Below are 23988 nucleotides of genomic sequence, written 5' to 3'. Positions count from 1 at the left end.
GGCTCTGGCCCTTTCCTCTTGCCTCTGACAAACCCGTCTCCTCACTCTTATCCCCCAGGATTGAGTGCAATGGCTAGATCTTGGCTCACTGCAACCTCCACCTCCCAGGTTCAAACGATTCTTCTGCCTCTGCCTCCCAAGTAGCTGGGATTAAGTTGGCCTCCCAAAGTGCTGGGATTACAGGCGTCAGCCGCTGCACCCGGCATAGCCTTTGGGTTTTTGAGGATTCCTTGAGGTCACTCACTCTCCTGCTTGTACGCAGGAGTGATTTTTCCTATTTCCTCCTTCCATTTCTAATAGGCTTTCCTCCTTCCTATGTCCTGTCATCCATGCTGTCTACATCACCCTTTTGGCACATAGTAAATGTTCAGTTTATTTTTGTAGAAAGGAGGACAGACATTTCTCCTATTGTTCCATTTTGATTTATGTGTATATCCCCAACTGAATTGTTAGCTCTTCGATTAAAGGACTCTGCCTTTTTATGCCCAATACCCCAGTACCCTATACACACACACACACACACGCACACACACGCACGGGCACACACTTTCATGCTGGCACACACATGCACACACATGCACTCCATACTCAGCAAAGAACCTGGAAGATAGTCATTATCGTGCTGAATAAATGAGTGCATGTGTGAATGAATAAATTTGTTGAGCATCAAGGAATAATAAAGAGTCAATGAATATTTATGGAGGAAAAGGTTGATTAAGAGAAACACCTGGGTTCTGGGTACCTTTTAGCCACAGGAAGGATTTTAGACAGCTGAATAGAAGTCTTGTGTTATAAGCCAGCAAATCGTAAATGGGCGGAAATCATTTCTCTGTAGGGGTCTAGTGACCGTCCAGTTCCAAACCTGTGTGGTCAGGGCCAGGGTGGGACATGTGGCCCCTGGGCCTCAAGCCCCCTTCTCTGCCCTCCCTGCTTCTTCCCTGCCTGCCCTTCACTGGCCTCTTGTCCTTAACCCCTCCAGGATCCCCCTCTGTGTGCCTGAGCGAAGCTTGTGTCTCAGTGACCAGCTCCATCTTGAGCTCCATGGACCCCACAGTGGACCCCTGCCATGACTTCTTCAACTACGCCTGTGGGGGCTGGATCAAGGCCAACCCAGTCCCTGATGGCCACTCACGCTGGGGGACTTTCAGCAACCTCTGGGAACACAACCAGGCAATCATCAAGCACCTCCTCGGTAAGCATCCAGCATGGAGACCAATAAATGGGCCACAGCAGGGAGCTGTCAGCTGGCCCAGCCAGCTTCCCAGCCGCGCCTGCTTAAAGGAGGAGCTTGGCAGAATGGGCCGGGCGTGGTGGCTCACACCTGTAATCCCAGCACTTTGAGAGGCCAAGGTGGGTGGATCACTTGAGGCCAGGAGTTCAAGACCAGCCTGGCCAACATGGCAAAACCCTGTCTCTACTAAAAATACAAAAATTAGCTAGGCATGGTGGCGTGCACCTGTAGTCCCAACTACTCGGGAGGCTGAGGCAGGAGAATCGCTTGAAACTGGGAGGCAGAGGTTGCAGTGAGCCGAGATCGCGCCACTGCACTCAAACCTGGGCAAGAGAGTGAGACTCTTGTCTAAAAAGTAAGAAAAGAGGAGCCTGGCAGAATGGAAGACCATAGACTTGGGAGTAGGTGAAGCTGGGTTAGAATGTCTGCCCTCACTCATTGTATGATCCGGAGTAAGTCACATATATCTGAACCTCAGTTTCTTCATCTGTAAAATGAGACTAGTAAGACCCAAGGTACAGAGTCGGTTTCGAGAACTAGAGAGCACATGTGTAAAGCATTAGCATGGTGTGTGTGGCATGTAGGGTGTACACAAGAACTGGTGGCTGTGGTCGTTACTTTTGTGGCTTCAAGCTTGGCGTAGCTTTTGACTAGTATTGACTGTGAGTTTTGAAAGTTGTGAGCAAAAGGGATCGAGACCAAACACACTAGATCAGACTCTAAGGTTGTGATCCAGTGAAAGTTCTAACAACAACTTATCAGAGAATTAGTTATTCAGTGTAGGCGGGAGTCATCCTTAGCCTCACGGTGATCAGGCTTGCACGATAAGCCGTCTGGTCAGAGTTCTCTTTGCACTTCACTAGGCCTTGGGCACCTGTAGTTCACCCGTGTTGATGGTTTTGTCCTCAGATTAGAGCTCCACGTTGTCTTGTTTGCAGCTGTATCCTTAGTTAATGTTTGTTGAATTCCTATCTGCCCACTGGGCTCCTCATCCAGTGTGAAATCACGACACCTGTGCTGTACCATAAAGCTGCCAACCTTAACCCTCCCACAGCTGGGACCATGGCTGTCTCCCTCTCCTGCTGTCCCCTGCTCCATCCTGGGACCCTGAATGCTGGGAGAGGCTGCATTCTGAGAAGCCAATCAATTTAGCCATCAACAATGGAACCTAGATCCAACAAATACTGATTGTTATAAAAAACTTTAAGATATTCAAAGGTAGGTACAATAGAAGATACCCAAAAGGGGACAGATCTTCTTAAAGGGACAGAAATCTTAAGAGATAGGAAATGATTCTAAATGGACAATTATCAATTTAAGGCAACTGAGTCTTTTAGATTACAGGGAAAGTAGGCAAACCACGTGAAGGAGACCTTTCCTTTCTTTCCTGCCCCAGCCCCACAGGGCAGAGCCGCCACTAGGTAAAACACCCCCACCCTTTCTCCTGGCCTCGGACAGCTCCTGAAGCAGCAGTAGCAGCAGCTGCCTTCGGCCTAACTTCCTGAGGATGAGCAAGGTGGTGTGTATGGAGGTGGAGTTGAAGCTCAGTATGTCCGAAGCAGCAAAGCCCCAGTCTGAGATGTCCCTCTGCCTGCCTTATGCCACCAAAGTGCCTTTGAAAGGGGACGCAGCTTTTCATTTTAGAACCAGACGCTTAAAAGGCAAATATGTCTGTCATTGCAAGACTGGAACTCAAGGACGTCCCTTCTCCAGTGCCTAACATCACAGCTGGAGGCTTGGCAGGGCCCATAGTCCAGGTAGTATAACAAGGTGGGTCAGTTCCTCTGCTTCAGACTCACCAGGACCTGGGTTCAAATCTGGACTCTGCCACTTACTATGAGGTCTTGGGTCAATTACATCACCTCTTTGGCTTGTTTTCTCATGAGTACAGTGGGAACCATGCCTCCTCTGAATTTTGAAAATTAAATGGGAAATACATTTAAATGTATATAAACCATGCCTAGGCCTGGCATGTTGTGGTGGCTGCTGTTTGTATTGATGTTACTGTTATGATTCACCCTTGACCTTTGCACAGCATTTGACAGGTTACAGAGCTGTTTTGTAGACACCATCCCATTTCATCCTGCAGGGTGGAAGCTGGGAAGGTGTTGTTCACTCCATTGGTAGATGAGGAAAGCGAGATCTGGAGAGGTCCTCATGATAGGCTAGTGAGTGGCAGAGCTGAGACTTGCCTGATGCCTGGTTGTGTGCCCTTTTCCCTGTCCCACGCCACCTCCTTCAGGCACAAGGGACAGACATAGCTCCCTTTCCGCAGTGCCTGCAAGAACCTGCAAGGGGCACAGAGCCTGAGGGCCTGAAGGAAGGAGAGACACGGATGTCCGTCACATGCTGTGCACTGTACCAGGCTCTTTAGAGCCATTGCTTCCTTAATCTTCACAACCCCAGACTTCGGAATTGTTGTTCCCATTTTATAGATGCAGAAACTGAGGCTCCCAGAAGTTAAGTGACTTTGTCAAGGACATACCACCAGTCCAAAATGGTGAGAGGCTCCCTCTCTGGGGAGCAGTTAGCATTTAGAGGGGATGGGGCAGGACAGCAGACAGGCCCTCTAGCTTCCCAGTGAGGCCCAGAATGGGCTCTTGTGCATCGTGTGGGTTCTGATCTGACTGGTTTTGGGGCTAGTTCTCATAGGGAGAACCTTAGGTCTGGGCCAAGATTGAGTCCATCCCCAGTGTTCCTGAGGATCAAGCCATGGGTGGGGAGCTGCATCGAACGGGCCATGGAACAACCCAGAATCATGCATTCAACCCTGACCCCGAGGCCAGGGTCTGGTGATACCAGGAGGCCAGACCGCAGAGTTTTGAAGTCAAGCAGTCCTAGTGTGCTAGCTGCTTATCACCCGTGTGGCCTTGGACAAGTGACCTGGCTTCTCTCCCACTTAGTTTCATTATCTGTACAATAGAGATAATGATGCCTTCTAACACATACAGTTACTGTGAGTATTGACTTACCTGGGATGGTTCAAAGTGCTCAGCACCGGAATACACTGGAATACTAGCCTGGCACCTAGTAGGTGCTCAGCAAAGCACAGCTGCCCTCCTTGGTGGTATTAGGGGAGTTCCAACCCAGACTTCTTACAAACAAGCTGTATGACTGCAGAGAGGTCACCCAGATTTTTAGGTCCTCGGCTCATCACCTATAAAGTGGGAACTAACTGAAACTCAGCTCATTAGTAGGGATGCTCTAAGGGTTAATTGGGTGGGCAAAGAACAGAGTCATTATTGCTTATTTATTAGAGAAGCACTGGTGTGTGGACCCAGTTATCAGGAAGGAGGTGCAGAGTACAGCTATGACACACTGAGTATCTCACTTGTATTATTTCATTAAATTCTCATAGCAAACTCATGGAGTAGGCTGTATTTGCCCATTTTACAGATGAGACTCATGAATACGAAGGAAATATATTTCCTAGGAAATGATGAGGCTGGGATTAGACCCAGAGCTGTGGGGCCTCAAAGCCTGTATTCTTTCTCTACTCACTCCACTGTCAGATTCAGCAGGGAGAGGCCCTGGGTCGGCACTGCTGGCCGGGAAAGCAGCTGAGAAGTGTGGTTCGCCTGCCTCCTTTCCCCAGCGGCTGCTTCACTGAGCTCTCAGCCCAGGCCAGCCAAGCCCCAGTCTGTCCAGTGAACACAGGAGCTGGGGTCACCCCCATGTCATACTGACTAGGGGCTTCCCCAGAAGGCATATCCTGGGGTCCTCTCCCTCAGGGCTCACTCCTCGGAACTAGTCTGGAAACGGCCCCTCACCTGTGGGCTTGATACCTGGGACTTTGATACATGGAAACTCCTCAAGAGGTAGATGGCAGGTGAGTGGGTGACAAAAAAATGCAGGAGTGTGGGCCAGTGCATTCTTGGGCTTAAGGCCAGGCTGGGTTCAGCATCTCCAAGACAAAGGGGTCAGCCAGCAGGCCTCAGAAGGGAGCCAGAGCTGATGGGCACGGGAACAAGCCGGAGGTGCCCAGGCCACTCCGACCTGCTGAGGGGAGGGCTTCCCTCCAGGCAGAGAGGGGAGAAGGGACATTTAGAGTGCCAGTGTGGATTGTGTCAGCCGGTCCGGCAGGATAGCTATCACCATCTGCTTGTGTGACCTTGGGCAAGCCATGCATTTCTCTGCCAGGTGAATTCATGCTAGCCTCCTCAGAGGCAGTCCAGGCAGTTCTGTAGCAGGTGGGCCGAACTAGGCCAGGTGCCACCGTGGCATGACCTGGCAGTCTGCCTGCTGACCTCAGCTGCAGGACACACAGATGCCTCGCACGTCACTCTGCCACTCCCCCAAGTGGCCAGCGTGGGCTGTCCTCATAGGTTTTGGGGAGATGAGAGTAGGTGGCCTCACTTCATCAGAGGAAGGAAGCAGCCAGGCCCTTCAGCCCTTAGAGTTGGCCCTGCCTTGGGTTTTCCAACTGTGCTTGTAGCTCGTATTATTCCACCAGCTAGAGTGCCTACAGCACCCCCTCCAAAGCCTCCAAGACTTTTCTCAAACCTGCTGCCTCCATTGTCTTCCGTGGCTACCAAAGGGCCTCTCTAGGCTTGAGCTACAATTACACTGTGTGCCCCTGTCCTGTTTGCTTTATTGTATTTTATACTATAAGATGAATGCATACCAAAAAATCAATGCATGCTCATTGTGACAATTCAAGCAACACAGATTCCATAAAGAAAAAACTAGCAGTCTGCCTTCCGGTCTCCCTGGGAGATAGACACACAATACTCCAAAAGCATTAAATGTGTCCATGTCGGTGATGTGGCAGTTAATCATGTCACCCTGTGACATCGCTTGTATTTTTATTTTGACATATTTTCCCAATACCTGCTGTCTAATTGAGTTTCATCTTCCTGCACATATTGGAAGGAAGCCATCTGTGGACAGGATCTATATCATGAATGCTTTCTTTCTAGTATGGTGTCTACAGGAGTAGGTGCTGCCTTCCTGTTTGGGGAATGGTTACGTGGATTGATTGATTCTTAGGCTGTTTGTGCTATTGTAACAAAATACCACAGACTGGATGATATGGTTTGGCTGTGTCCCCACCGAAATCTCATCCTGAATTGTAGCTCCCTCAATTCCCACATTTTGTGGCAAGAACCCAGTGGGAGGTCATTGAATCATGGGGGCGGCTCTTTCCCATGCTGTTCTTGTGACAGTGAGTAAGTCTCACAAGATCTGACAGTTTTAAAACGGGAGTTCCCCTGCACAGCCTCTCTCTCTCTTTGCCGGTTGCCATCCATGTAAGACGTTGACTTGCTCCTCCTTGCCTTCCACCATGATGGTGAGGCCTCCCCAGCCACGTGGAACTGTAAGTCTATTAAACTTCTTTCTTTTGTAAATTGCCCAGTCTTGGGTATGTCTGTATCAGCAGTGTGAAAACAGACTAATACACTGGATAATTTATAAACAGCAGAAACTTATTTCCCACTGTTGTGGACGCTGTGAAGTCCAAGATCAAGGCACGGGCTCGTTCAGTGTCTCCGTTAAGGGTTGCTCTCTGCTTCCAAGATGGCACCATGAACTGTGTCTTCACATGGCATATGGGACTGAAGAGGGGGGACCTGGCCCCCTCAAGCCCTTTTATAAGACACTAATCCATTCATAGGGCAGAGCTCTCATGGCCTCATCACTTCCTAAAGGCCCCACCTCTTAAAACTGCTCCTTAAGTATTAAGTTTCAACATGAATTTTGGAGGGGACACAGACATTCAAATTATAGCATTGACTCAATGATTCGAGGATGGGAGGGAGTGTCCAGGACTTCTTAGGGCCAGCTGGGCTGCTTCAGGTTCACCTCCAGTTTTCTGAGCCAACCTGCAGGAAAGGACAGGGAAGCAGAAAAGGCTTAGGCTCCAGTCCTGGCCGCGGCCACTTTTGCGATGTTGGACGAGTTACCCAACCTTTTACTTGTAAATGGAGTGTGATAACAGCCACTGTGGAATCATCAGGACAATATGCACACACAGCCATGCCTATGCCCATCTACAGAGGAAGCAGTTCACTTTCTCAGGAAGGCTTAGAAGTCCAGCATGCTACCCACTAGCTCTGTCTTGATAGGCCAGTTTGTTCACCCACCTGGACCTCATTTTCCTTGTCTCTGAATTGGGATGGTGATATCCGCCTCAGGGGACCAGGGTGAGGTTGCGACAGCAGCACAGCTGTAGACGCTGCGAGCGGTGGTGGTGGTGGAATTATTTTTGTTCTGTAGAGCAAGGCGTCTCCTTTATCAGCACCCCTTCCCCCCAGCACAGGATGGGGCTCCTGAGGCCTGTGACTGTCTGAATGGAGTCTGGTTTTATCTAAAACAAACACTGGTCCTGCCCTAGTGTGGAGTCAGGGCCCCACAGGCTCCTGGCCAGATGGTCCCACTGCATCAAGGGAGGCCGCATGATTCCCAGACACCCCTATCCCCGCAGCATGTGGGGGATTCCCAGACACCCCTATCCCAGCAGCGTGTGGGGGATTCCCAGACACCCCTATCATACCCCACAGCTCTGCCTGCCTGGGCGTTCATTTCCTCCCTGAGTAGTGATGTGGAGAGGGCATTCCAATGAAAACTCCCAGAGGAAGAAGCGGCCGATGAAATAGTGCTCTGTCTTCCTCTCTGGGACTTTGGGGTAGTACGACTGAGGAAGCTTCTGGAACTCAGGGCCCCTGGAAGGAAGTACCCAGGCAGTGTGGAGCTCTGTTGTCTGGCCCTAGGCTGCCAAAAGATCTTCATAGCACTGGGGCCGCGGAAGTGCCACTGTTTCCAAAATGTGTCCCCAGCACAGTGCCGGGAGCCACACTGTTAGGTGTTGGCTTCTTCTTTGCCTCCATGAAATCTGGGAAGTAAACATGAGCCAGGGGTGTCTTAAAGGAGACCAGAGCATCAAGCCCTGGTCTTGTTGAACTCACAGTGACAGCCCCGAAAGGGGATGGGGCCAGCCTGGGGCTAGTCTGAAAAAAGATACCGAGACAAGAGCACCCCTTGAGAGGCAGGGTTGGGGGCCTGAACGAGGGGCTATGGAGGGTTGGCACAGTCCTGGAGACTTTTTTCTTACTCAGAAAAAGGTCTGTGCCTGATTTCACTTTGTTTTTTTTGTTTTGTTTTGTTTTGTTTTGTCTTGTTTGAGACTAAGTCTCGATCTGTCGCCCAGGCTGGAGTACGGTGGCGCGATCTCGGCTCACTGCAACCTCCGCCATCTGGGTTCAGGCGATTCTTGTGCCTCAGCCTGCCAAGTAGCTGGAACTACAAGCACCCGCCACCACACCTGGATACTTTTTGTATTTTTAGTAGAGACAGGGTTTCACCATGTTGGCCAGGCTGGTCTCAAACTCCTGACCTCAAGTGATCTGCCCACCTCGGCCTCCCCAAAGTGCTGAGATTACAGGCATGAGCCACTCATTTCACTTTGAAGCCCAGTCACTTCCCGCAGGCTAGAGTGCTATCTTTCTCTGTCATTCATTCCTTTATTCACTCACCGATTATGCATCAGACACTTTCTGCGTGCCAGGCATTGCTCGGGGCTGGGGATTATGTAGGAATAAGACAGTCTTTTCTTTTGGAAGTTACATTCCAGCAGGGAAGACAGACAGTAAACAAATAAATGACTAAATACATGATAGGATTGTAAAGAGAAGGGCTCAAAAACATCAAGTAGGGCATGGGGCCAGAGAGGGAAGAGGCCATCGTAGCTGCAGCGATCAGGAAGGGATGGGCTTTCTCAGGAGGGATGTCTGAGCAGACGCTTGAGTTAAGGAGAGAAGAGACCAGCCAGCCATGGGGAGAGAGTGTGGGGCAGGAGCTGGAGACAGGTGGGAGCGCAGACCCCGTCACCCAGGGTAGCGTTTCTCAACCTGCAGTTATCATTACCCCTCCATGAAATGTTAATGCCACAGGTACTCTGGATGTCTGTTGCTATTCTTAGTCTGTGTACACAGAGTAAAAAGAGTAAGATGCTTTGTCCTGCAAGAATAAATTCCTGGGGGCAGTATCGCCCCTGTTGGGGATGCATGATATAGAGTCTTCTGGCCAATTTAAGGAATTGGGGCTGGGTGCGGCGGCTGATGCCTGTAATCGCAGCACTTTGGGAGGCCGAGACAGGCAGATCACCTGAGGTCAGGAGTTTGACAACAGCCTGGCCAACACAGTGAAACCCTGTCTCTACTAAAAATACAAAAATTAGCCAGGCGTGATGGAGGATGCCTGTAATCCCAGCTACTCGGGAGGCTGAGGCGGTAGAATCACTTGAACCCAGGAGATGGAGGTTGCAGTGAGCCGAGATCGTGCCACTGCACTCCAGCCTAAAAGGAGTTCAAGACAAGACACCCTACAGACTCCCCAGACCAGGGCTCCCCTTGGGTGTCTCATAGAGGCCTCAAACTTTGAGTGTCTGGAGCTGAGCTTTAGGCAGTAGCTGTGTGCACTGAAGCTCCTTCCTAAGCCTGCCCCTCATCGTCAGGCTGCGGTTCCCCAGTGTCAGCAGCTTCTTGCTCAGGCCAAAGAAACTTGGCTGCATTCTTGGCTCTCCTTTCTCTCATGTTCCAAATACTTCTCGCCCCCTTCTCTGCCGCCATCCTGGCCAAGCGCCCACCTTCACTCACCTGGTCCCCTGCAGCAGCCTCCCGCCTGGCAGCCTCACTTGGGCTCTTGTTCCCTGGAGCCTGCAGGATAGTAGGTGCCCCCTGAGTGAGGAGGAGAAAGAAGAGGTGGGAGAGTGTGCTGTGGGTTGTCCCCGTGGGCTCCTGGAATGGGGAGGAAGAGGAACCATACCTTCTACCAGAGCTCCTGCCCCAGCCAGCATCGGCAGTGGGGATACTGATGACACACATGGAGGGGTCATGAACGCCAACTCCTGGCGGGGCCCCCTCATCCTGTCCACTCCTGCCCCGCCTGCCTGATTTCCTTTTAAAGAAAGGAAATCTTGGCCGGGCGTGGTGGCTGACACCTGTAATCCCAGCATTTAGGGAGGCCGAGGTGGGCGGATCACAGGTCAAGAGATTGAGACCATCCTGGCCAACATGGTGAAATCCCATCTCTACTAAAAATACAAAAATTAGCTGGGTGTGGTGGCACACACCTGTAGTCCCAGCTACTCGGGAGGCTGAAGCAGGAGAATCACTTGAACCCAGGAGGTGGAGGTTGCAGTGAGCCGAGATTGTGCCACTGCACTCCAGCCTAGTGATAGAGCGAGACTCTGTCTCAAAAAAAAAAAAAAAAAAAAGGAAAAGAAAAAAGCAAAATAAAAAACGGAAACCTTAGGTGGGCACCTGGCCTCATCACCCTCTCATCTTCCAGGTATGGTGTCCTTCCTCTCCAGAAAGGGACACTGGGTTCTGTTCTTGCAGCCACCACCTGTTGCTAGGGGCCTGCTAGGTCCCTGTCCAGGGCTGGTTCTGGGGCTGCAGGGACCACTAAGACATGGAATGGCGGAGGGGCAGCCCGTGCACAGCCCCTGCTTCTACTCCACATTGAGTTCATCCTTCAGCCCGAAGCTCAAACGAAGCTTCCCCGGGGCCTTGCTTGGCTTCCCTGGTCTCCCGCCCTCCCCCTCACGGCGTCTGGGATGTTCTCACGGCGTTCACCCCGTGCGTAATCAGATGCTCCTGCAAGTCCTTGGCTGCCGTTTGCCTCACTCACCACGCTACATGCCTCACATGGACAGGCCTCCAGTTATGTTGCCCACTGTCCCCCACACCCAGCCTGGCGGCTGCCAGGCAAAAGGAACTTTGTAAACAATGTGGGAAAGCAAGTGAGTGTGGCACCCAGGTGGTGGGGGCCAAAGGAATGGAGTTTGAACCTGGCCTGGGGCAGCCTCTCAGCGAAGGAGCAAGGGAGGCTGTGTCTGAAGGAGGCACTCCTTCTCCCTCCCGATGATAATTCAGGGCTTGCGGACAGGTGTTAGGGAAGATGGCCTCGGAACTCGCTGTGATTAGCACAGCCAGGCTGCTCCTGGGAGCCTTTCTTTAGGCCTCTTATCTTGGTGGCCTTATGGGAGGGAGATGCCAGGCTCACTCATGGGCCAGAGCACACAGAATGCCTTCCCCATTGCTGGCCCTGGCATTTCAGGGCTTTGGCTGGAGCCAGATGTGGAGGGTGAGACGCTGCATTTGAGGCCTGGGGAGCAATGACGATTCTCCTGCTTTTTCTTCCAAGAGGTTCATTGGGAGCGTTGCCATAGGAACGAGGCCCCTGGGAGGGGCGAGACACTCCCCTTTTGCTATCTCTGGTCCTCTGTATCCCAGCTTCCCCATTTCCGCCCTCCCCTCACAGAGTCCTCTTCTCAGAGCTGCCGTGGTGCCTGGGGGACACGCAGGTGTTTCCAGCACTTGCCAACACAGTAGCCCATGCTCTCCAGGGCTGTATGAACCCTCCATAGCCCCTCATTCAGGCCCCTGACCCTGTCTCTCAAGGGGCTCTCTTGTGTCTTCCTTCAGACTAGCCCCAGCTGGTCCCGTCCCCCTTTCAGGGCCATCACCCTGACATCAGCAAGACCGGGGCTCGATGCTCTGATCAGTGAAAGCCATGGTGCTATTTATGGTGAGGATTGGGGGGCAGGGAGTTCTCGGGGTGAGGCTGCGAAAGCTGATGAAAGACTGATCAGGAAGTGACTCATGTCCTTTGCTCCAAGTGACTGCACCAGACAGCTTTCTTTTCTCCAAGCAGCCCGCCTGCCCTTTCAGGTATCCCTGCTTGTCCCCACACCGTCCTGTCCTGCTCCACGCAACCCAGTGGCCTCTCCCCTCCCTTCCACCTGGTGAACGACTTCAACTTTCAGAACCAGCTCAAATGGAACACCCTCTGGAGACCCCCTTCTCCCCACCCCTCTGAAGGGGGTGACTTTTCTCTGTGTTCCATAGCCACGTGCGTTGTTCACAGCACTGTCGTGTCTTGCGGTCATTTCTTTGAGTTTCTGCTGGGTGCCAGGCACAGGGCTGGGCTCTGAATTTTATAGGCATAAATAAGACCCGCTTTCTGTCGCAAGGAGCTCACGGTCTAATGGTGGACACAGGTATGCAGAGCGGTGAGGGCCTTTGGGAATGAACATCTTAGGAGAGGCTTCATCAAAAAGATGTCCCCATAGAGGTCTTGAGGTTGAGTAGGATTTTAACAGGGTCCCATGCAGAAGCTCCTTGGGGACAGGGATGTTTTCTTTTGTGTCCCACAGCTTGCACAGGGTCTAGCATAGAGTAAGCATCTAGTATCTGGTCAGCAGGTAGAGGGATACAGTTCCGCCAGGAAAGTCTTTGCGAAGGAGCTTGGGTTTGAGGGATCTTTGAAGGAGGCAAAGGAAGGGGCTTCAGGGCCAGAGAGAAATGAACATGAAATGAGGGAATGTGGCTGGAGCAGTGAGGAGTTTCCCAGAGGAGGCAAGAGGGACAGATGGAATTGAGGGGGTTGGAGAATCGGGCATGACCTGGAGCAGGGCTCTGAGAAGAAGGCTCAGGCACAGATCCCCAGTAAATAGTGGGTCCCTTGTGGACCTGAGCAGCAGGAAGCGGTCATCTTCATCAGGTGCACCCACCGGAGCATTGCCTTCAGCAGGTGGCATCTGGACCAGGGCACTGAGGTGTGAGGGAGAAGGGAACGGAATCTCCGGGTGTGTGGGGTGAGGTCTGAGAAGCCACTGCAAGAGGGAGATGCTACTTGCTGGAGTTGGCAAGGGCGGTGGAAAACGGCCCCAGGAGTTGGCTGTAAGCCTGGTGAACGTGCCCAGCCCCTCCAAGGAGGAAGCAAAAAGTAAATTCATAATGAATGAGCCTTTTGAGTTTCCATCCAACTTCAGTCTTTATCACAAGAAAGATCATCTGGTATCTGAAAACCAAGACGGGCCTCTGTCCCATGCACCAGGCAGGGGTGTTCGTACCACACGTTATCCGCAGGGGGAGCACACTGTCCTGCTGGTGGGCGCGTGCGGTCAACCCGGGGACACGTCTGTGAACCCAACCGGCAGAGGGAGAGAAACGTGGTAGATTCTTTTTTGCAGTCAGCAAAATTTCGGGAGCGTCTTCAGCTTGCCAGGCTCTGCCCAGGGGCCCTCACGTACCCGTGGTGACGGCATTCCTCACCGCCACTCCAACAGGCAGATGTCAGAGCTCCTTTGCAGCTGAGAACACCAAGGCTCCGAAAAGAGGGACTGCCCCAAAGCCATCCAGTGGGCAAGTGGGGCCACACTGCAAACTCCACTGTCTGTTGTTCCAGAAAACTCCACGGCCAGCGTGAGCGAGGCAGAGAGAAAGGCACAAGTATACTACCGCGCGTGCATGAACGAGACCAGGATCGAGGAGCTCAGGGCCAAACCTCTAATGGAGTTGATTGAGAGGGTGAGTGCCTCGGGCTTTCCCTCCCCGAGCCCTGGCCCATGCCACCTGCCCGCCCCCTGGCTTCCACTCCAGCCCTCTGGTACCACTGGCCCACCTCATACCTCCAGCCGGTAGCACCGAGAGAAAGCCAGAAAGAGAGAGAGAGAGCAAGTGTGCGAGAGCGCATGTGAGTGTGAGCACATTGCGTAGCTGCGTGGGTGGGATGTCTGCGCATGTGTTTGTGTGAGGGTGTGTGTCAGCATCTGTCGTAGATGTCTGTCATCTGTCTGTGTGTCTCTCTGTGCATCTGTGTGTGGGACGGGGGCCATGTTTAGAGGGAAAATATTCCTCCACGTTGCTGCTGCTTTTTCCTCAGGGGTTATGTTTGTGTGTGTGGAGGGGTGTGTGCCTGTTCCAGAAAGACCCACAGAGAGTCTTGGCCCAGAGCCCTCCCTGTGAGCGGGGACCCAGGCCACTCCTATAGCTGCTTACTCCTGAGCAGGGGAAGACATGTTTCCTGCTTTCTTGGGCACTTCCCAGACTCCGAGGCTTCCTAGTACAGACAGATGTGTCTGTGGATGTTTTCTGCCTGCCTCATGTTCCCTGGACAGCCCTGCCTCTTAGCTTGGCTCTGGGAAAGCATTGCATAGGGTTGGTGCATAGGGTTGGTGGCTGCACGCGCTGGGGACTGTGCTAGTCCCCTCCTCTCTGGACAGGTCCCATGTGCCAAACCAGGGAAGACCAGGGAGATTTTTTTAAATCCCAACTTTCTCAGGAGGCTGAGGCGGGAGGATCGCTTGAAGCCAGGAGTTTAAGACCAGCCTGGGCAACATAGCAAGACCCCATCTCCCCCCAAAAATTTAAAAATTAGCCAGGTGTGGTGATACACACCTGTAGTCATAGCTACTTAGGAGGATGAGGTGAGAGGATCGCCTGAGCCCAGGAGGTGGAGGCTGCAGTGAGTTGTGATGGCCCCACTGCACTTCAGCCTGGGAAATAGAGCAAGACTCCATCTCAAAAAAAAATTTTTTTTTTAAGCCCAACTTTGAGACCAAAGTAGACTGTAATTTACCAAACTTGTTAAACATGTGGAGCCTTTCTTATCCCAGAGGCACAATTGAATTTATGTTTTGATATAATCACATTCACACAATTCATTATCCAAAATATAAACTGTGAACCAGGAAAAGTCTCTTTCCCATTGTCATCCCAGCCACCTAGGGAGCGGCTGGATTCATGCCTGGCTTGTCTAGGATAAGCCTTTGCTGAATCCGTGGGTCTCCAGCTCATGGGTCAGAAAACCCCGATGAAGACCAATCCTTTCCTTTGCTCTTGAGACTCAGAGAGGTCAGGTGACTGCTCCAGGGTCACAGAGCAAGTCAGGTGCAGAACCAGAATTCACATCTGGGTCTCCCTGCCACCTCATCACCTCCCTGCCTGCTCTCCCTCCCCACAGCTCGGGGGCTGGAACATCACAGGTCCCTGGGCCAAGGACAACTTCCAGGACACTCTGCAGGTGGTCACCGCCCACTACCGCACCTCACCCTTCTTCTCTGTCTACGTCAGTGCCGATTCCAAGAACTCCAACAGCAACGTGATCCAGGTGAGCTAGCTTGAACCTGCGGCGGTCGAGGGGGCGGGCACGACCTCTTCCTGTTTCGAGTTTAGCAGGCCCTGGGGTGGGAGAGAGGCTTGCCCCGGGTGGGACGGCAGTCTTCTAGTTTCTGATCCTGGGTTATTTCCAGAGGCCCCGTTGGTGAGATCTTTGCAGGCTGCTGGCCTTGCGTAGATGAGCACTGCATACCAGTGAACCTTTGGGTGCTGATGGGTTTCCGTGGGCCCCAAGAGTGACGTCAACTCCTGGACACAGCTGAACCCACATCCTGGTTTCCCCCTCCTTAGCGTCTGCTCTTTGTAACTCTTCCTGGAATGGTTTTGAATCCATCTCTCCCTGTCAGAGCACGCCCTAGACAGAGGCTCAGCCTGCCCAGGGGAGCTCCAGCACTGGTCTGCCCCAACCTCCAACGCAGAAGTGAGAAACCCAGGCTGGGGGTCCTAAAGACTGAGTTCCCAGCCCATCTCTACCATTCACTAACTGTGTGACCTTGGGCGAGTGCCTCAACCTCTCAGAGCTACAGTTACCTTATAAATCAAATGGATTGCAATAACACCTATCCTAGGTATGCCAAGATGTGGCCATGGGCGCCAATAGTAGCAAGCAGAATTTGACCCTCCCCTCCTGCTTGGTAGGCATTTGACCAGCACTGTCTTCTTGAATCCCCATTCCAGCTCTGAAGGTTAGGTTTTATTTTCCCTATTTTCCTGATAAGAAACCTGAGAATCAGAAAGGTTCAGTAACTTGGCCAAGATCACACAGCTTTTGAGTGACTCTTTGACTCTTAACCACCTGGAAAGTGTTGGGGAAATAGAGGCGCTTTGCTGAGGCAAGGAGATGTTTAAAAAGGAGGGTGGCTCTGTCCAGCCCTTCCAAGGAGCCCAGGAGCCCTGCGGGGGGCCGTGTGGACAGGCAGGAATGTGTCATCCCATCCCTGAGTGGGCTTCTCGGTGACTGTAGCCAGCAGTCCTGCTTCTGCAAGGGCCTGAGCTGGGTCTCTGCTGCCACGTGCCAGCCATTCCCAGGGCAGGAGACCGTGCAGTGGACACACGCATTGCAACACGAATTCCCTCTCATGCCTGCTTCTCTTGCCAGGTGGACCAGTCTGGCCTGGGCTTGCCCTCGAGAGACTATTACCTGAACAAAACTGAAAACGAGAAGGTAAGCGTACCTCTCCCCTCCCCAGCCTGTCTCCCAGGATGGTTCTTCCTGCTCAGTGTCCACACCCACACCTGTGCAGGTCTTTGAAGCTAGGGGAGCCCAGGGGTGTCAGTGACCTGATGGGTGAAACAGGCAGACCCTGGCAGGGGAGGGACACCCCTAGGCTGGCTGTGTCACTCAGGCATCGTGGACACAAGGGGCAAGAGACAGGTATCATTTGTCCTGGTTCTAGAGAGAGGCAGAGGCAGCAATAACAGCTACCACCATTGTCGGCGCCTGGCCCTTTATACATCACCTGTGACCCTCCCATTAACCTTGCAGATACTGAACTTCATTTGCCTCATCTGTCAAACAGGAATTAGTTTTGTCTTGCCTTTTACAAAAGAGGGAATCAGGCTCAGAGATGCTAAGTGATCTGCTCAAGGTCACATAGCCAGTAAATGACGAGCCTGAGATTCACATCCAGATCCACGTGCTCTGAAACCCATGGCTCTCCCTCCCCCTGGCCTGCCTCTTGTGATGCTGTTGGGGTGACCTCACCTGGAACTCACTCATCTGTCCTTTCATTCTTCCGCCTGCATGTACTTGACCAAGCGCCCACAGAGTGCCTGATGCTGAGGAGATGGTGGCAGACAAGACCACCACAGCCTCCGTCCCACGGGGCCTGTGGTTTGGTCGGGGGGTCAGATATTATTTAACTCAGGGAAAGGGGAGCTGAGAAAGTCTGCTGTGGAGACCTAATTCAGATCTTGGAACACGGGTAGAGGGTGGTCAGAAAAGGTACATTCTAAGAATGGAAAGACAGCCCCAGGACAAGCCCTGGAAGACAGGGACCAGCCCAGGTGGGGACCTGTGAGACCAGCCAAGACTTTGGGCTTTCTCTTGGAGGCTGTAGCGAAGCAGCAGAGAGACACGGCCCCAAGATCATTCTCAATGCTGTGTCTCCCACGGGTGTCTTAATTTCTTTTTTTTTTTTTTTTTTTTTTTTTGAGACAAAGTCTCTCTCTGCCGCCCAGGCTAGAGTGCCATGGCACAATCTGGGCTCACTGCAACCTCCTCCTCCTGGGTTCAAGTGATTCTCCTGCCTCAGCCTCCTGAGTAGCTGGGATTATAGGCGCCTGCCACTATGCCCAGTTAATTTTTGTATTTTTAGTAGAGATGGGTAGATGTTGGCCAGGTTGGTCTCAAACTCCTGACCTCAGGTGATCCACCCACCTCAGCCTCCCAAACTGCCGGGATTACAGGCGTGAGCCACCACACCTGGCCCCACAGGTGTCTTGCGGGCACTGTGCAGCCCCCTGGCTCCCTGTGCTGGACTCGGCTGGCCAAGCCCCCACAACCCTTGTCCAGTGGATAGTGGGGGGCAGCCACTGACAGTTTGGGGTGTGGGCCCTCCAGGTGCTGACCGGATATCTGAACTACATGGTCCAGCTGGGGAAGCTGCTGGGCGGTGGGGATGAGGAGGCCATCCGGCCCCAGATGCAGCAGATCTTGGACTTTGAGACGGCACTGGCCAACATCACCATCCCACAGGAGAAGCGCCGCGACGAGGAGCTCATCTACCACAAAGTGACGGCGGCCGAGCTGCAGGTAACTTGAGCGCCGGCTGCTAGGGAGGCTGGGATGGCCACCAGGCTTCAGACAGGGCCCTGGGCTGGGGGCTTTTATTCTCATTTCATCTAGTCCTTGAGACTACGTGACAAAAGATGGTTGTTATGCCCAGTCCACAGATGGAAAAACTGATGCTCAGAAAGGTCAAGTTACCTGCTGAAGGGCACACAGCTAGTAAGTGACTCCAAAATAGGTGCCTGGCTGACACCAGGCTGCTTCTCTGTAATTAATAGTGTTTACTTGGAGGCTCGGGGTCATGACCACACCAGCTTACACTGACAGCGCCTTGCCAGTCTCTCCAGCACCAAGCACATCGAACTTGGTTACAGTGAGCACTTAATAAATGTGTGGTGTGGATTCTGTCATTACTTTTCCCTTTTCTGAGCCGGATCAAGGTCCGGAGGCTCCTAAGTGGCAGAGGAGCCAGCCATATGACTCAGATTGGCTCACTGTACAACAGGGCGTTAGATCTGCGATGCTTTCTGTCACCCATTGGAGAAGCCCAACGTCCTCTGCCCAAGGCTGCCCTCTGGCGGCTGTTTGGTTCTTGAGGGTCCAGAGGGAATAGCCTGCCAGTTCCTTCTTTCCAGAGCATCAGCTGGCACTGCAGAGGGATCAGCAGAGTGGCCACCACCGATCTTCCCGTTTCTTGACATCACCCAGGAATGCGTGGCCAGGCCTCGCTTCTCTGCTGAGGAGGGGTTCCCGCAGAGTGTCATCTCCCTCCTTCCTTACCTTGTGACCAGCCGAATTGGACCTGTCCGTTCCTTCTACTTTCGGGAAGAACTCTAGGTCCCTGCCGTTTTCCCTCCTCCAGCTGACAGGTGTATATGGGGCTGTCTTGGGACCTTGCACTTCATGTGCTTCCTGGCTAGTGGGGGACACCAGCTGGAAACAACCCCGTCTCATTGCTGAGTGCTTTGGGCAAAAGCAGTGGGCCCTGTGGGAGCCAGGGGTGGGGAGAAGTCAGGGAAGGTGAGTCTAACGATGGGTGAGCATTTCCAGGCCGACTGGGTGTCCCAGGCGGAGGTGCAGGCCATCCTAGGGCCCACGATCAGGGTCAGGGGAGCCTGGCCTCCTGCTGGTGCTGGCTGCCCTTCAGCTCCCAGAGAAACTGGCCTGAGGCTGAGTGGTGCTGCTCAGGCCGGGATGGAGATCAACAGCTGCTGTTAGATACCATCTGGCACTATTTTCCTGCTCTGAGGCCAGGAGGCTGAGGGTGATGTTGTTTGTGCATTATAGTTTGGTTTGTTCCAGCCCAGTTCTCAGCCTGAGGGGCCCCCACAGTGCCTCAGCCCCCTGCCGTGGCCATGATGCCAACTGTGTGCCACGAATAGCGGAGAAGGCACAGGAGCCCTGAGCACATCAGCCCAGCATGGCCACCAGGTTCCCCCCAGGCATCCTATCACCATTGCTTCTGCTCTCTTCTTCCAAGCAAAGGAAGAAAGGCCTTTCCTCCCTCCCAGCTGCACAGCTGCGAAGGTGGGGGGAGTTTAGCAGACGCAGCAGCTTGTAGTACACAAGCCCTGGGCTTAGATTCAGAGGGCTGTAAGCTTGGAGCTGTAAGTGCTGGGATTATAGGCATGAGCCACCACGACTGGCCAAACAGCCTCTGTGTTCTAAGTACCTAAAGTTCAATTAAGATCTTTAGGAAATATATGGATTCTCTCCTTAAGTTTTTACAGATATTTCTGATTAAATTCTAATGTGAATTTGGCTGCCTTCCTTGTAAAATGGGGTTGGCTCGTTCACGCACCCCTGCTGTGTGCCAGAACACAAATGAGACATAGCCCTTGCCCTCACAAGGGACTGTGGTTCTTTTTTTTGTTTGTTTGGTTGGTTTTTTTTGAGACAAAGTCTTGCTCTGTCGCCCAGGATGGAGTGCAGTGGCATGATCTTGGCTTACTGCAACCTCCACCTCCCAGGTTCAAGCGATTCTCCTGCCTCAGCCTCCCGAGTAGCTGGAATTACAGGCAGGCACCACCATGCCCGGCTAATTTTTGTATTTTTAGTAGAGTTGGGGTTTCACCATGTTGGTCAGGCTGGTCTCGAACTCCTGACCTCATGATCCACCCGCCTTGGCCTCCCAAAGTGCTGGGATTACAGGCATGAGCCACCGCACCTGGCCTGTGGTTCTTTTTTTTTTTTTTTTTTTTTTTTTTGGAGACAGAGTCTCGCACTCTCACCCAGGCTGGAGTGCAATGGCGCCATCTCGGCTCACTGCAAGCTCCGCCTCCCGGGTTCACGCCATTCTCCTTCCTCAGCCTCCCGAGTAGCTGGGACTACAGGTGCCCGCCACCACGCCCAGCTAATTTTTTTGTATTTTTAGTAGAGACGGGGTTTCACCGTGTTAGCCAGGATGGTCTCGATCTCCTGTCTTCGTGATCTGCCCACCTCGGCCTCCCAAAGTGCTGGGATTACAGGCGTGAGCCACTGCACCCAGCCTGTGGTTCTTAACTTTAAGTCACAGAGTCCTTTGAGAACAGATAAAAAACCATGGACTATCTCCCAGAATAAATGGGCATATATGCATATTTTTAAAATTATATCTGACACTTAAAGACGTCCTGGCCGGGCATGGTGGCTCAGGCCTGTAATTCCAGCACTTTGGAGGCAGAGGCAGGTGGATCACCGGAGGTCAGGAGTTCAAGACCAGCCTGACCAATATGGTAAAACCCCATCTCTACTAAAAATACAAAAAATTAGCCAGGTGTTGTGGTGTGCACCAGTAGTCCCGGCTACTCGGGAGGCTGAGGCAGGAGAATCACTTGAACCTGGGAGGCGGAGGTTGCATTGAGCCAAGATCACACCACTGCACTCCAGCTTGGGTGACAGAGCGAGACTCCGTCTCAAAAAAATAAAATAAAATAAAAAAATAAAGAAGTCCTGGCCCTCTGAAGCCTGTGTTCTAAGTAAGAATCTCTTCCTGGCCTGCCACAGGGTTGTGGGAGAATAAATTGAGGCAAAGGATGAGATTTCATTCAGTAAACTCATTTGTACAACCCAGTACAAGCATAACATATTATATTCATCATTATTGTTACTATTCCTTTGTTATTAGCGATGTCACCCAGGAACCCAGCACTGAATCAATTTGATTCATTCTACTCTGGGACAGAGAATGTCTTGTTCCCTGGTGTCTGGAAATGGGGTTTTCTTCCCATACTCCAGGTAACTTAGGGAAAAGCATGCCAGGTTTCACAGTGTGGTTCTAGGCTAGCCCTGCTGGGGTACAGAATGGTTCCAGGCTAGTCCCCAGCAGAGTCTGAACTCAGAGCTGTGAATCAGACACTCTTCCATTACTTCTGGGGGCCTGAGGACCTTCCCTTTCCTTTCTAGGACCCTCACGCCAAAGGCTCTTTGGGCCTGAGCCCCGTTTTCTACCCCATTTCTTCAGCCGAGATGAAGCTCAGAAGCATTCTTCTCTTCTCTGCCAGTTTCAAACCTATTTGAATTGGTTGGTTTGTGACCCACAGTACTCCTTGGCTGCAGGTGTGGAAAATGGAGCTCATTGGTGTGCCCCAGAGGGTGTGAGTCACAAGTGGAATGTCCTAGTTAGTTAAAACAGCCATCTCCATGGAGATGGAGCTAGGCACATGTGTTTAAGATAGGAGTTCACTAAAGCAGCCAGGATGGAAAATGTGAAAATCCTGGTATTCAACACATCTTATCTCACAGTCATGGGAACTTCCCTGCACAGAACACCTGCTTTCCCTAAAGGGCCAGGGTTGTGTTGAGGAGTACACAGGGATTTCTCACCATCTTATATCTGTACCTTGATCAGAGAGTTCCAGTTGTCTGCAGTTTGTGAAGCTCTTGTCCACTGTGTAAACATTTTGTAAACTTGGTGATTTTCCCAAGGCCTTCGCCAGGAGCTCATGCAGTCGGGTGGCTCTAATGGTGGAACCCTATTTGAAGATCTCACAAGCGCAGCTCCAGTTTTTGTAGTCACAGAAATGTTAAAGATTAGCCTCAGAGGTTACCTGCCTGAGGGCCTCCTGCCAGGAGGAGGGCAGAGAGGACAAGGTAGGGAGAAAAGAAACTCAGGGTTATTGGGCAAGCAGGTATAAGAGGCACAGATCTATCAGCTCTGGGAGGGGAGGCTGTTGTCCCCATTTTAGAGAAAGAACAGAAAAAGGCTGGAGGTCCCAGAGCTGGTTCCTCCTGGGGACGCTGATCCAGGTCTGCTCATTCTTAGCCCAGGGCTCTTCCCAGCTTACCAGCTGCCAGGCAGGCAGGGATGCACCGGAGCCCCCTGGCCCCCAAGTCTGCCGTGCACATCTCTTCCCAGCTCCGCAGGTATTTTACCGTCAGCCACAGTGGGAAGAGTTACCCAGAAACTGAGAGCCAGTTGTTAACTGTTTTGTTTTTGTTTTTGTTTTGAGACAGAGCTTCACCCTGTCGCCCAGGCTGGAGTGCAGTGGCATGATCTTGGCTCACTGCAGCCTCCGCCTCCCAGGCTCAAGTGATTCTCATGCCTCAGCCTCCCAAGTAGCTGGGATTACAGGCGTGCACCACCACGCCTGGCTAATTTCTTTATATTTTTAGTAGAGATAGGGTTTCATCATGTTGGCCAGGCTGGTCTTGAGCTCCTGGACTCAGATGATTCTCCTGTCTTGGCCTCCCAAAGTGCTGGGATTACAGGCATGAGCCACCGTGCCCGGCGCAGTTGTTAACTGTTTACCAGCACGCCACTGCCTTCAGGACCTGCCCTCCTCACAAATTCACCTGTCCTTTGAGGTCCTTGTTCCCCAGCAGCTGAGTTGCCCTTTTAAACCCAAAGAGATGAGTGAACCTAGGTTTTAGACCTCCATAGTGGCTAGTTAACTAGGTGACCTCAGGAAAGTCACCTTACCCCATCCGCAAATTCAGCATCTGTTTTTTGTTTTTTGTTTTTTGTTTTTTTTTTGAGACTGAGTCTCGCTCTGTCGCCCAGGCTGGAGTGCAGTGGTACGATCTCCGCTCACTGCAAGCTCTGCCTCCCGGGTTCATGCCATTCTCCTGCCTCAGCCTCCCGAGTAGCTGGGACTACAGGCGCCCACCACCATGCCCGGCTAATTTTTTGTATTTTTAGTAAAGACGGGGTTTCACTGTTAGTCAGGATGGTCTCGATCTCCTGACCTGGTGATGTGCCCACCTTGGCCTCCTAAAGTGCTGGGATTACAGGCGTGAGCCACCCCACCCGGCCTCAGCATCTGTTAGGTGGGGGTTTATGGCTACCTCTCTCACAGAGGGTGTCATCATATTTACCAACAGGCTATAGACTGGTCTTACGTTACAGATCAATTTTACTTTATTGATTGATTTTTCCATATGAAGGCCATATGTGGAGCCTCTCTCACCTCCTTTGTCTTGCATTTTGTCCTTTTTCAAGAAAACAAAAGAGAATTTGGAATTGGACAGGCCCAGGAACATACATGGGAGACCTTGAGCAAAGATTGTGATGGACAATATTGATGAGTTGCTTGCTAAATGCCAGACATATCCATCTAAGTGATTGACATGTACAGGCATTTTTGCTGTAGCAGTATGTGTAGTTCCAAAAAACCTTGTGTTCTGTAAAATTGCACACTAAAAATAGCAGCACTTGTGGGGAAAATAGAACTAGAGCAGAACAAAAGTTATGCAACTTCACTTGAGGATATTGTGCTGAGCGAAGTAAGCCAATTACAAAAGGACAAATACTGCCTGATTCTACTTATATGAGGTACCTAGAGTAGTCAAGTTCATAGAGACAGAAAGTAGAATGGTAGTTTCCAGGAGTGGGGGTTGGGACCAGTGGGAAGTTATTGCCTAATGGGTAGAGTCTCACATGTGCAAGATGAAATCTGTGGGGCCAGACACAGTGGCTCACGCCTGTAATCCCCTCACTTTGGGAGGCCAAGACGGGTGGATCACCAGAGGTCAGGAGTTCCAGACCAGCCTGACCAATATGGTAAAACCCCATCTCTACTAAAAAAAAAAAAAAAAAAAGGAATTAGCCAAGGGTGGTGGCATGTGCCTGTAGTCCCAGCTACCCTCCTGGGAGGCTGGCACAGGAGAATCGCTTGAACCCGGGAGGTGGAGGTTGCAGTGAG

The 23988-nt window shown here is 52.0% G+C and overlaps 1 protein-coding gene across 3 annotated transcripts in view; it reads left to right on the top strand.

Annotated features, from left to right (window-relative positions):
- Window positions 1-23988, top strand: part of ECE1 (endothelin converting enzyme 1) — a 133055-nt gene that overhangs the window by 74927 nt on the left and 34140 nt on the right. For all 3 annotated transcript variants that reach the window (XM_032759205.2, XM_032759206.2, XM_032759204.2), the window contains exons 4-8: window positions 980-1192; window positions 13424-13545; window positions 14981-15127; window positions 16235-16300; window positions 17699-17890. In XM_032759205.2, the coding sequence (XP_032615096.1) occupies window positions 980-1192; window positions 13424-13545; window positions 14981-15127; window positions 16235-16300; window positions 17699-17890 (740 nt within the window). The remainder of the gene's footprint in view (window positions 1-979; window positions 1193-13423; window positions 13546-14980; window positions 15128-16234; window positions 16301-17698; window positions 17891-23988) is intronic.

Source organism: Hylobates moloch, unplaced genomic scaffold (assembly GCF_009828535.3).
Source record: "Hylobates moloch isolate HMO894 unplaced genomic scaffold, HMol_V3 SCAFFOLD_9, whole genome shotgun sequence".
NCBI classification, from domain to species: domain Eukaryota; kingdom Metazoa; phylum Chordata; class Mammalia; order Primates; family Hylobatidae; genus Hylobates; species Hylobates moloch.
This window is presented reverse-complemented; position numbering and strand designations above follow the sequence as displayed.